Genomic DNA, 13,773 nt, shown 5'->3' on the forward strand with positions numbered 1-13,773 from the left:
TGGTTTTAAGGCAACTATACTGGGAATGCGAACAGCTAGTTGATTTTAATTGTGTTTTATGCAATTGTAGTCAGTTTTTCGGGATCATTTAAATCGGATTTATCTTAAACGTGACACAATTTCTAGAAAAACTAGGGTGTAGATAAATTTGTTATGAAAATGGTAGAAAAATTGTAAATAAAAAATGTGATTAACAGTTTAGTTATTACTTTGTTGCATCTTATTTAACAAAGAATCACAGAGTTCACCTAAACTTTCGTCAACGGTTTGTGAATCTACGTGTATTTAATTTTTTTTTTCGAAATTTGATTAATCTGATTTCGTTAATCTGATATCATAAAATCGATTTGTTTTCCCGTCAATAATTAATTTCTTGTAATTTATATATGTCGTGATTAAAAACAGATTTCTTTATTAGATAGTAAATTAATCCAATGCGATACTTGAAAGTAAAATAATAATTTTAATAGTTTTTGAGGTATTATTAGTTTATTCGTAAATTTATATTGATTTATCTTCTTTATAATGTAATAAAACAATTTTTGGTGAGATAAACATGTTTCGTCCGTGATATTCCATGCATAGTTGAATAGTTTTCGTGTTCTATACTACCACACTGGTAGTATCAGTGTTCACAAACAAACCAGTTTTTCTTATCTCTAGCAATTTTTGTGCAGTCGCCACGCGGTTGGCTTGCGTACGCTGTTAGTCTCATTTTTGTCGTCAGGTGATCTGCACGCGCAGATTTTCTTCAGAATCATTTGCGTTCCTTAATTTTTCTTCGCGTTAATACGTAATATTTCTAATTGCTCTGTTCGATTGTGCGTGCGTTGTGCGGTGTTCGTTAAGCGAGCGTGATGTTCCGTAGGCCGTCGGATACTCTTTTAGTATTACACGCGTGTTTCATCGTTGCAACAATGTGCATAATTAAGGTCCATACAACTTATTGGATATCCCGAAAGCAAATAAATCATTTTGCATCCAGGTATGTTCTCGTATTTTTTCAGCTATATATAACCAAATCTGCTTTGTAACGTACTGATTTTCACTTCAACCGCGTGGTCTTTACATCACATTAATTAAAATGTTCTTTATTACAATACTTTTCTATGATTTGCATTATTCGATACATTGGCATTTATCAATTTTCCCAATAATCGCGTTTGATGTCAAATGAATTACAATTTAAGATTGTCGCGTGCCGTCGGCAGCGTTCTCGGCCTTCGCTTCAGTTTATGGCTTTTTCCCTACTCCTTGCTAGTTGTTTTGCATGGTTTAAAATATAATTAGATGTAATGCTTTATTTTTGTAATACCCAACCCATCTCCTTTCCATGTTCTACGTGGTGTCAGTCTTTCTTCACTCTACTTTGATTTCTGCTGCAAAAGTGTGTTTTTTTAAATTACTTTGTTTTTTCATCTACAGTTGCGTATTTTATTGTACCTTGTTTTCGTCTTATATTATCTTGTTTATTATTTCCAGCCGTTTTCCTTCTTAAATCCTAATTTTTCTTTTGGTATCACCCGGTATATACATTTTTCTTAGTTTCAAGTTAAAAATGCATTATATTTATTTGTGTGTGGATCTTTTTCTTTTAAACTTATGATTTTTCTTGCAACACTTTGTATGTTAATTTCCCGTGTCAAGTTTGTAATACCACGTCAATAAGAAGAAAATATATGTAATTCCATTTCAATTTTCTTTTAAAATAATCTCAGTTTCTTTTTACAACACCCTGTATATAAATTTTCCGTAGTGTATTGTGAAAAGTAATCTAGATATATGTGTTCTACTAGAATTTCGCTTTATTCACTGAAAATGTCATTTTCTTTTGCTACACCCTGTATATTTATTTCCTGTGATGTCCTGTGAAACCTACTTTAAATTTATGTTACCTTGCTCAAACTTTGCATTTCCTGGAAAAATTTTTATTAGATTTGGAATTTAATTCTGTATCTCCCTGTATCGAAATTTATTGCTAGAAAATTTTTTTGCGCGAGATATATTGATAGTTGTGTGTATACGCAATTGTACTCGTTGCGCTAGGGTATGTAGTTTTTTTGTTAGAACACGCGAACTAGGTCTAATTCTAAGTCGGGAATAATTTTATTAGATGCGTAATTTAATTTTGTATCTCCCTGTATCGAAATTTATTGTTAGAAAATTTTTTTACGCGGGTTATATTGATAGTTGTGTGTATACGCAATTGTACTCGTTGCGCTAGGGTATGTAGTTTTTTTGTTATAACACGTGAACGCGGTTTAATTCTAAGTCGGGAATAATTTTATTAGATGCGTAATTTAATTTTGTATCTCCCTGTATCGAAATTTATTGCTTGAAAATTTTTTTACGCGAGTTATATTGATAGTTGTGTGTATACGCAATTGTACTCGTTGCGCTAGGGTATGTAGTTTTTTTGTTATAACACGTGAACGCGGTCTAATTCTAAGTCGGGAATAATTTTATTAGATGCGGAATTTAATTCTGTATCTTCCTGTATTAAAATTTATTGCCAGAAAATTTTTTTACGCGAGTTATATTGATAGTTGTGTGTATACGCAATTGTACTCGTTGCGCTAGGGTATGTAGTTTTTTTGTTATAACACGTGAACGCGGTCTAATTCTAAGTCGGGAATAATTTTATTAGATGCGTAATTTAATTTTGTATCTCCCTGTATTGAAATTTATTGCTAGAAAATTTTTTTACGCGAGTTATATTGATAGTTGTGTGTATACGCAATTGTACTCGTTGCGCTAGGGTATGTAGTTTTTTTGTTATAACACGTGAACGCGGTCTAATTCTAAGTCGGGAATAATTTTATTAGATGCGTAATTTAATTTTGTATCTCCCTGTATCGAAATTTATTGCTAGAAAATTTTTTTACGCGAGTTATATTGATAGTTGTGTGTATACGCAATTGTACTCGTTGCGCTAGGGTATGTAGTTTTCTTGTTATAACACGTGAACGCGGTCTAATCCTAGGTCGGGAATAATTTTATTAGATGCGTAATTTAATTTTGTATCTCCCTGTATCGAAATTTATTGCTTGAAATTTATTTTACGCGAGTTATATTAATAGTTGTGTGTATACCAATTGTACTCGTTGCGCTAGGGTATGTAGTTTTTTTGTTATAACACGTGAACGCGGTCTAATTCTAAGTCGGGAATAATTTTATTAGATGCGGAATTTAATTCTGTATCTCCCTGTATTAAAATTTATTGCTAGAAAATTTTTTTACGCGAGTTATATTGATAGTTGTGTGTATACGCAATTGTACTCGTTGCGCTAGGGTATGTAGTTTTTTTGTTATAACACGTGAACGCGGTCTAATTCTAAGTCGGGAATAATTTTATTAGATGCGGAATTTAATTCTGTATCTCCCTGTATTAAAATTTATTGCCAGAAAATTTTTTTACGCGAGTTATATTGATAGTTGTGTGTATACGCAATTGTACTCGTTGCGCTAGGGTATGTAGTTTTTTTGTTATAACACGTGAACGCGGTCTAATTCTAAGTCGGGAATAATTTTATTAGATGCGGAATTTAATTCTGTATCTCCCTGTATTAAAATTTATTGCCAGAAAATTTTTTTACGCGAGTTATATTGATAGTTGTGTGTATACGCAATTGTACTCGTTGCGCTAGGGTATGTAGTTTTTTTGTTATAACACGTGAACGCGGTCTAATTCTAAGTCGGGAATAATTTTATTAGATGCGTAATTTAATTTTGTATCTCCCTGTATTGAAATTTATTGCTAGAAAATTTTTTTACGCGAGTTATATTGATAGTTGTGTGTATACGCAATTGTACTCGTTGCGCTAGGGTATGTAGTTTTTTTGTTATAACACGTGAACGCGGTCTAATTCTAAGTCGGGAATAATTTTATTAGATGCGGAATTTAATTCTGTATCTCCCTGTATTGAAATTTATTGCTAGAAAATTTTTTTACGCGAGTTATATTGATAGTTGTGTGTATACGCACTTGTACTCGTTGCGCTAGGGTATGTAGTTTTTTTGTTATAACACGTGAACGCGGTCTAATTCTAAGTCGGGAATAATTTTATTAGATGCGGAATTTAATTCTGTATCTCCCTGTATTTAAATTTATTGCTAGAAAATTTTTTTACGCGAGTTATATTGATAGTTGTGTGTATACGCACTTGTACTCGTTGCGCTAGGGTATGTAGTTTTTGTTATAACACGTGAACGCGGTCTAATTCTAAGTCGGGAATAATTTTATTAGATGCGTAATTTAATTTTGTATCTCCCTGTATTGAAATTTATTGCTAGAAAATTTTTTTACGCGAGTTATATTGATAGTTGTGTGTATACGCAATTGTACTCGTTGCGCTAGGGTATGTAGTTTTTGTTATAACACGTGAACGCGGTCTAATTCTAAGTCGGGAATAATTTTATTAGATGCGTAATTTAATTTTGTATCTCCCTGTATTGAAATTTATTGCTAGAAAATTTTTTTACGCGAGTTATATTGATAGTTGTGTGTATACGCAATTGTACTCGTTGCGCTAGGGTATGTAGTTTTTTTGTTATAACACGTGAACGCGGTCTAATTCTAAGTCTGGAATAATTATATTAGATGCGGAATTTAAATCTGTATCTCCCTGTATCGAAATTTATTGCTAGAAAATTTTTTACGCGAGTTATATTGATAGTTGTGTGTATACGCACTTGTACTCGTTGCGCTAGGGTATGTAGTATTTTTGTTATAACACGTGAACGCGGTCTAATTCTAAGTCAGGAATAATTTTATTAGATGCGGAATTTAATTCTGTATCTCTCTGTATTGAAATTTATTGCTAGAAATTTTTTTAACGCGAGTTATATTGATAGTTGTGTGTATACGCAATTGTACTCGTTGCGCTAGGAATTGTAGTTTTTTTATTATATCACGCGAACGCGGTCTTATTATAAGTTTGAAATAATTTTATTAGATGCGGAATTTAATGTTGTATCTCCCTGTTTCAAAATTTATTGCCAGAAAATTTTTTTACGCGAGTTATATTGATAGTTGTGTGTATACGCACTTGTACTCGTTGCGCTAGGGTATGTAGTATTTTTGTTATAACACGTGAACGCGGTCTAATTCTAAGTCCGGAATAATTTTATTAGATGCGGAATTTAAATCTGTATCTCCCTGTATCGAAATTTATTGCTAGAAAATTTTTTAACGCGAGTTATATTGATAGTTGTGTGTATACGCACTAGTACTGGTTGCGCTAGGGTATGTAGTATTTTTGTTATAACACGTGAACGCGGTCTAATTCTAAGTCCGGAATAATTTTATTAGATGCGGAATTTAATTCTGTATCTCTCTGTATTGAAATTTATTGCTAGAAATTTTTTTAACGCGAGTTATATTGATAGTTGTGTGTATACGCAATTGTACTCGTTGCGCTAGGAATTGTAGTTTTTTTATTATATCACGCGAACGCGGTCTTATTATAAGTTTGAAATAATTTTATTAGATGCGGAATTTAATGTTGTATCTCCCTGTATCAAAATTTATTGCTAGAAGCGGAATTTAGTTATATTATTCATTATTTATTGTGTTGTTAGTTGCATTTCTTTATCGAGTAGAGTAACTATTTTAGACGTATTTCAGCCGTGATGCATTTGCAGTCTATGTTCCTTATAATATACGTAAATATTCAATGCATACTATGTAGAATTGTTCTAGCATTTTACACTGTTACTATCTGTGTTTATAAACAAGTTTTTGTTATCTTTTTCAACATTTGTGCCGTCGCCACATTCTCGGCACACGCGGTTGGCTTGTAAACGGTGTTAGTCTAATTTTGATCGTCCGGTGAACTGTGCGCTTCGCGAACCTTTAAATTTCTTAACTTTTCTTTGCGTTATTATGTAATATTCCTAATTGTTCTGTAATTGATCTGTTCGATTGCACGAGGGTGATGTGCGGTTTTTGTTAAACGCGGGTAGTATATTTGCAAAGATTACGTGTGAATGATGTACCGTCGGCCGTCGGATACTCTTCGATTATATTTATTTAATGTAAAAAGTCGTTATCTACTACATTTTGAATTTAATCAGTTTCGTGCTCTAGTATTAACGCGTGTTTGCTGTAATGTGCGTAATTAATATACCTATAAGTATTGGATACTTCAAAAGCGAAAAATTTATTTTGCATCAAGGTATGTTTTCATATTTTTGTAAAGATTTTTGATTAATTTCATGAAACACTTGACAAACGCTTGATTTTAACTACAAAAATAAATGTTTTCTTTACTTCAACATTTATCACAATGTATTATTCTAATCATTGACCAATTAATAATTTATTTTGTTTATAATAGTTTCATATTTACATTTAAAATTGATTGATAGATTGCTGTATTAATTTTGTCTTTTATCGCGTTGAATGTAAACATTAGAATACTCGTTGTTCAAGATTGTAGTCTGCCGTCGGCTGCTTACTTCGGCTCTCGCTGCAGGATGCAACATGTGCGAGTACGTGTTGTTTATATCTCATACTCGTATGTGGCATCTCATATTCATATTTGAAATTTGCAATCGATTTATAGATTGCTCTATAAATTATTTTTTCATCCCGGTTAACACATTAATTGTTGAAATTTGTCGCGTGCCGTCGAATGCGTTTCTGTGCCCTCGCTGCAACCTACGACTTGTAACGGTGCTGCTCGCTCACTGATTTACTAATTTTTATATCATTTAACCATTTACTTTTTCTTATTATCCAAAGGGAAAATGATTTCATCTTAATTGTTCTGTTTTTTGTAATGTTTTTCTTGTAAAAATTCGTTTTAAAAATGTAATTGTTTTCTTATCATCATCTTGCATTATCCTTTTCGTATTGTTTTTAGCCGTTGTTCTAAATAAATATTAGTTTTTCCTTTTGATTCACCCTGTAATGTTTCCTTTGTCTTCCTCCTTGAACTTTTGATTTTCTTTCAGTAACACCCAGTATATTAGTTTCCCGTGGTGTTTTTCAAAAAGTCATCAAGATCTGTGTTTTCAGGTTTGTACTGTACATTTGCTGTTCAACTATAATCATAATTTTCTTTTTCTAACACCCTGTACATTAGTTTTCCGTTGAGTTATACGAAAATGGTCCTAATATATGTTTTCCCCCTTGTAGTTTGAGTTTTGTTTTTAAATATTGTAATTTTCTTTTTGTAACACCCTGTATATTAGTTTTCCAGACATTGGGTGAAAAACCAGCGATATTTGTTGTGCTTAAATGTTTTTCTGTTTCAATTTTAAAATTTTCATTTTGTAACACACTGTATATTTGTTTCCACTGACGTAGAAAATGGGCTATTTGCTAATTTGTTTATCCCACTTACTTTATGAAGTGGTACTTGCTACATTTTAGCAGGCGTGCGCGGCTAAGAAGGTCGTAAGTCCTGTTCCAATATGGCGGCACGAATTCCGTTGACTTGTAAAATCAAAACTTGTATTCTATTGTTAATAAAGAAATAGTAAGATATATTGACTACTTTCATTTATGTGTTCGCCTTCTATCATTTCAGGTAGAGGTCTCTAAGAGAGAGTTCCCTCTCTCAGGGGATGATCCCCTCTATAAAAATTGTTAAGGTATTCTATATGATTTGTGTACTCCATCTTTCATTTCAGTTAAAGGTCAGAACTTGTAAGAATATTTTTAAGTGTCCCCTCTCTTGAGGCGACTTAAAACTTAGAAATATTTGAACAAGACCTTATAAGGATTGTCCTTATAAGGAGTTCCCTCTCTCTGGGGGTGATCCCCCACCATAAAAATTGTTGATATGCCTGATAATTTCGGGGATGAAGCGCAGAGACATCGCAGCTGTAGGATGGGCCGGGAGCAATGGAAAAATCTGAAATAGTGGGCGATCGACCAGAGCGCCGGAGGCGCTCAGGGAGATCGACCGTAGACTGTTATAACGACACGTGCCAAAAAATTTAAAAATCCGGCCACCCCTGTTTCGGAGTGGCTCTTTCCTGCTCTCTCGTTCTTGTTCTCCTACTACTCTTACTCTTTTCCGTACTCTTATTATTCCCAACTTCTCCTTCTCCGTATTCCGTTCCTCATTCTTCGCTGTTATTCGGAATTTCTTTTGAATTTCAACTCTCTTGTATAGGCAACCCACATAACTCGGATTTATTTTGATATTTAAGAAAACATTCTTGCTTTATTGGGGTTCGAACCATGACGTTCGAATTTGCAAGTATAGGCACATGCACCTGAGCCATCGAGCTCTCTTATCATACTCCATTTGTTTCAGGTATAAATGTTGCACCTTTATTCATATTTTTAAAAACAACAACACCTGTTCCGTCATGCAGATACAAATATGAAATCACATGTAAATTTTTTTTAACTATGTATTTCTGAAAACCGTAAAGAGGATACGAAAATAAATCAACTTACAAATACAGTATTAAATTGTCTTTTATTGGAGCTCATACAACCAAGTACTTTGTAGTTTCACTGCACGTAAAAAACAGAAATATTAAAATGAATTAATACGTTAGTTATAAGAATAATTCACGTTACTCGAATATTTTCCCTTTATTTAGTTTTTCACATTGAGGAGAAATGTTGTTTATATGAACGATTTAAAGTTAATAAATAAATGATAAATCCAATGCGACGGTAAAGTTTCCGACGGCCGGCACACATACTACGATTAAATCAGTCTATATCGGGAACCATAGATTATTACTTAACTGTAGACCACACTCTCTGAACATTTAAGATTTACCATGTCACCAACAAATTAAAATCTCAAGAAAAGCGATTAATAACTATAAAGATAGACTCACGAACAAAACACGTGCTCACGACACCATCGCGCACGACCGACTAAACAGGAAACCAAATTGACAGCCGACGCAAACATCTAGTTGGGGACACCACCTAGATATTATATATTGCTTCTAATATTTAGCTCCATCAGCCTCAATTTATAAACAATTTATGACAGATTTTACTAAACTTCCTACATGATAAAATATTATAACATTTACTTGATAATTGAATTAAGACTTACGATAAATATGATAAAATAATGGCGATAAAAATTATTACTACTATAAAATCCGATTTTACTAAATTACTCTTTGTACCCGTTTGTCAATTTTCCATTCAACAATTTATCCCTCTGGCAAAATTCATTTTCAATACTCTTACCCATAGCTTCCATAAAATCCATCAACCCGAGTTCTGAATGCCGCAAATGAGAAGCACAAGCCAATAACGGCAACTTGCGCAACATTCTACCACTAAGTTTCTGACTTGCTTCACTAATTTTAGTCAGAGCAACATCAAACTCTTGGCTATCAAGACCCTCAGACTTATTTTCATCCAAACAAATTACACCTGTACGTATCAACTCGTTAATGCAACTCGTGTAAATTTTCTTAATTGCTGGCACACTCGGCGGGCCGATATATTGTTTAAAATCAGCGCGGTCAACAAATGCAAGGTCTATCGCACACATGATATTAGACGTGCTAAGCACCAACACGTTTGGATAACGTTTCAAATTATCGATTTGTGTTAAGACCGCATTGACGACTTTGAACGCGTCGGATGGTTCATTACCATTCAAACACTGCTCACGAGCATGTGCGAGGGACTCCACTTCATCGATGAGGACACAGACAAGGGTATTGGTCATTTCGCACACGTCGCGAATGTGGTCAAACATTTTCGTGACTAATTTTCCACTCTAGAATTAAAAATAACAGAATTAATATAATTTCAAGTCATAAGTAGTAATTTTAATGTCATGCCTCTGAAAACCACTTGGAGAATAAGTTATGGCTATTGATTTCAATCAAAATAGCTTTTGGATAAGTTTGCACCATTCTTATGGATAACTTCTGAGCTAATGCCTTGCAAAGTGATGTTTTTCCGGTTCCCGGTGGTCCGTGCAACAATATTACTTTATTGCAACTTATGATGTTAAAATTAACACCACGTTGTGAGAACGACATTATAGCATGAGCATAATTCAAAAGCTGAGAATAAAAGTTCCAATTATTAAATGATTAAAATGAATTATATATTTATTTACTTACATCATCCTTCACATTATGGTCATAGATTAAATTCTCCCATAACAAATGCAGATCTGCACAAGGTAGAATATAATCAGATGCTACATTCACATAGTCTCCATTCGAATCATTGAAATTTTCAGCTTGAGGTCCAAGTGAATTCAAGCTGTAGATGTACCATTGAATTGATTTGCTTTCGAAATCAACAGGGCCCTGAAAGTTCATATGTATAGTTAAACTTTTCAGTTATGAAATTTAATAAATTGTACTTACAGTAATCCCACAACATTCATTCACAATTAATTCCTGGGCACCAGCAATTGCAACCATAGAATTATCTGGAAAGTTTGTCATCCTTGAACCTGGCTGAGCATGATGTTCTGATAAATGACTGCCGCATATTTCTATCAGTTCTGCGTCGGTAAAAACACTAGAAAGTAGATTGTATTACAATAAGAAGTTGAAAAATAATATTTATAGGTTAGTATTACAAACATGTTTAAAAATTGATAAAATGAAAGTAGATAGCTTACTTTTCTTTTTCAAGAAGTATTTCCACGTGAATTTTATCCATGGCAGTTGCAGATGATATAATAAATACTAAAATAACTAGTTTAATTGACAAATATGCACGAGTACTATAACGACACAACCGTCTCCACCGGTTAAGGATTTGAACATTCGAAACGTGTATGTTGGGTTGCCTACCATAAAACATAACTTTGAAATTATTTTCTTTTTATCGGAATTAATTCATCTATAATAAACTTAATTAACAAGAAATGTTCTACTTTTATATTATATATTTTACATTTAAGGAAATATAAACAAAACAGTAAAATATTCCTTGATTATAATGCGTTAATTAACTGTTAAACGTTAAGAATATAAATATTTCCCTTCAATTTACGGATTTTTCTTGTTTTAACATCTTGATTCATTGTTTATTCGTACATGCAAGTGTTAAGTTAACCAATCAGATATACCATTCGTTTCATTTCACTTTCACTCCGCATTTTTTATACATATTCAAACTAAATACCAAAGTTTCACACATCTCTTCTCGCCTGATTACGCCCCAATGGTATTCGTTAACAAATATAATAATATAATATAATCTATGACACATAAATATTCTATATCATTCAACATATTCGCAGCGAAACGCCCCTCAATTAATTTATATTACGATTTATTATAATTTGTATATTTCAAATGTGTTTTTTTTTTATTTGGTTTAATTTAATGTTTGTAAATCGAATAATACATTCGCGTTTAATGCACGGCGCTTGAAAGCAAAACACAGTTCGCCATCAAACGCGCACATCTGCAATTTAATTTCATATAGTATAATTAGTTTAGTTATTATTGTAACATCACATTCATTTCATTATTAATTTATCAATAATTATGTCTTTATTTTAAAGTAGATAGCGTTGGTTGGTTGCTAGCCTCAGTGACGTATTTTGCGTTAAGTTTTCGAAAAGTTTTACTCGATCATTTGCGTTCTGCAAGAGCACAGAAACGTACAAAACGTATGATTCCAATTTAACGTCCTGTCAACGGTTCGCTTAAGGGTTTGAACGATTTGAACGTTTAATTAGATGTTGAAGTCATCGAATTGTAGATGGAATATTGAATAATGCCATGTTGTGAATGATCAATAAATTAAAACACAAATGATTGATGATTATTGCGAAATTAAAATTATAGGTTGTCAGTGTGTGTCATGCGACGTGGATACGTGATGAAGTGATTTGATAAATTAATTTGTATCGTGAGATGATGAAGTTTACATTTACACGAATTTCGTATGCAGACACCGATCGAGAATAAAACGGGTCCAATATGTACAGTTTTATATTTTAATTTGAAATTTTTGGTTCCGAAATATTGCGCAAAGTTTCGGTGTATTGTGGGTTGCCTACGATAAATTCCTGCACGGAAAATTAAAGTGAAGCTATAGCCAAGCCAGCGAAAGTTGATCACATTCCTCCGGCAATATTTCGGAACATGGTTAAAAGCAAGTTTATAAACTGGTAACTGCTCGTAAATTATTGTATGGTTATGGAAAAGTTCCGTCATGGTAAATTCGATATTTAGGATAACATTTAGGCAGTGAAACGCATATCATCTTCAAACGAAAATGTAAAAGTGTCAAATATTTACAGTTCGGCATGATCCATGCTGTTCGGCTGGTAGTAGACGTCGTTGTACGACTGCCGCGCTCTCGGCTGGCGGCTGGGAAAAATGTGTTCGTAATACTTCTCGCAGTCGGCCTGCAGCGGCTTAGGGCGCGCCGTCACATGGTTGGCGTCCGTGCGCCTCCCGTGTCGCCTGCCCCCGCCGCCAGAAGGCAGTGATGCGCGCGCGCGTGACTCGCGCGGCGCGTCGATCGCGTTGTACTTGTTATAGCTGCGCGATTTGCGTGCATACCCGCCGCCGCCACTGCTGCCCCCGCGGACAGCCGTCTCGGCGACGCCGTCGTCATCCGACTCGCACGCGTTCGGCGACGGCAGCGTGAGGCGGCGCGCGCCCCCGATGCCGGCGTAGACGTTGTCGCCGCCGCCGCCGCCACCGCCGCAGACGCTACTCCTGCCATTGAATGTCAGTGTGGTCGTCGGCTACATATATATTTACAATCTTGTTAGATATATTCATTCATTCGTGTGTTAATTTTAGCATTTTTTTTTTCAAAATTTTAATCATAAATTGCAATCGTAGCTAATAGCTTGCAATTCATAGTGTATATATGCACATTTTTAGGTTAGGTTACGGGTTAGTTTGCTGTTCGGCTTACAACTAGGCGTGAAATATGAAATACAATTATAAAATGATGAACAAACAAGTTTTGAAGCACATACAGCGTGTTCAAATCAAAAAACTTTAAAACTTTGAACACACTGTATACACACAATTATAACATACACCCATAGACCCAAAAATAGTAGATAATAAACAAACGGAGTGATAATATCAATATCAAAAATTGCGTACAAAGCTACAGATGTAAAAAATGGTATACATAAGTTAAAATTAACGTTGAATATGTTAGGTTAGCAACGATGAGCGATGAGTTCCCTTGCTTGTTTTTATATACATCATAGCTAAATGCGTGAATGAATGAACGAATGAATGAGAGAGTTGGTTAGTTTAGCGGTACTGGCGTTTTGGTTATCGTTACAGATATAGAAAAACGTGATCGAACGTGTGCGTCGAATTTGCGCTCCCCTGGCGGTGAGATAGACAACCACGGCACGCGCACGGCGATCGAACGAAAGAGGGCGTTAGCGGCCGGCGCGCCCCCTCGCACGTTTAAAATCAAGTGAGATGGTGGTTTGAGAATGTGCTCAAAACGGGAGTCTGTGTGGGAAACAATTCGTGTCGCATCAGTGTGGATATGTACAGTGTCGACAAGTAATATTTATACAAAGTGTTAAAAATGTTAATCAACTCGTACAAATTGTCAATTTATTACACAAAAATGATTTTTATGTGAAAAAATTCATTGATAATTTGAACGAGTGTAAATTGTAGCCCAAAATTTCAATTTTCACAAATTGCGAAGATAAATTTTGAACATTTTTGGCACAAGTTTTTATCTTCGCCTTTTCATGAAAATTCTGCTGTTAGCAGGGGCAAAAAACGAAAAAGAAAAACTAGCATTCACAATTTCGGAATGCATTCGCTAAGCGTGCACGCACGATTCCGGTGTGAGTATCA

General features: G+C 34.3%; 2 protein-coding genes across 4 annotated transcripts in view; both read right to left on the reverse strand.

The window, feature by feature from the left end:
* Positions 1–8,419: 8,419 nt before the first annotated feature.
* Positions 8,420–10,914, reverse strand: pch2 (pachytene checkpoint 2 protein). The gene is made up of 5 exons (XM_065304983.1): positions 10,584–10,914; positions 10,324–10,480; positions 10,072–10,263; positions 9,784–10,011; positions 8,420–9,719 (listed from the first exon to the last, which is right to left on the reverse strand). The coding sequence occupies exons 1-5, from the start codon at positions 10,766–10,768 to the stop codon at positions 9,102–9,104; spliced, it is 1,380 nt and encodes a 459-aa protein (XP_065161055.1). The 5' UTR covers positions 10,769–10,914; the 3' UTR covers positions 8,420–9,101.
* The window catches only part of LOC135793869 (hemicentin-2), a 121,862-nt gene continuing 118,924 nt past the window's right edge, over positions 10,836–13,773 (reverse strand). For 2 of the 3 annotated variants that reach the window (XM_065304981.1, XM_065304980.1), the window contains exon 13: positions 10,836–12,674. In XM_065304981.1, coding sequence (XP_065161053.1) covers positions 12,216–12,674 — 459 coding nt within the window. In that variant the 3' untranslated portion in view covers positions 10,836–12,215. Of the gene's footprint in view, positions 13,414–13,773 lie in introns of all 3 variants that reach the window. The other variant, XM_065304982.1, reaches the window with a different exon arrangement.

This window comes from Atheta coriaria, unplaced genomic scaffold (genome assembly GCF_025399875.1).
Source record: "Atheta coriaria isolate IRGN ID8LTWV9N9 unplaced genomic scaffold, Caltech_Dcor_3.1 hic_scaffold_6_pilon, whole genome shotgun sequence".
NCBI classification, from domain to species: domain Eukaryota; kingdom Metazoa; phylum Arthropoda; class Insecta; order Coleoptera; family Staphylinidae; genus Dalotia; species Dalotia coriaria.

Excerpts from the sequence above, each read along its gene's own strand:
- pch2 (XM_065304983.1), bottom strand. The coding sequence starts at position 10,768 with ATGTTTTATGGTAGGCAACCCAACATACACGTTTCGAATGTTCAAATC. Across the intron at positions 10,264-10,323 it reads ATGAATGTTGTGGGATTACT|GGCCCTGTTGATTTCGAAAG; the intron begins GTAAGTACAATT and ends ATGAACTTTCAG. Across the intron at positions 9,720-9,783 it reads TCTCCAAGTGGTTTTCAGAG|AGTGGAAAATTAGTCACGAA; the intron begins GCATGACATTAA and ends TTTTAATTCTAG.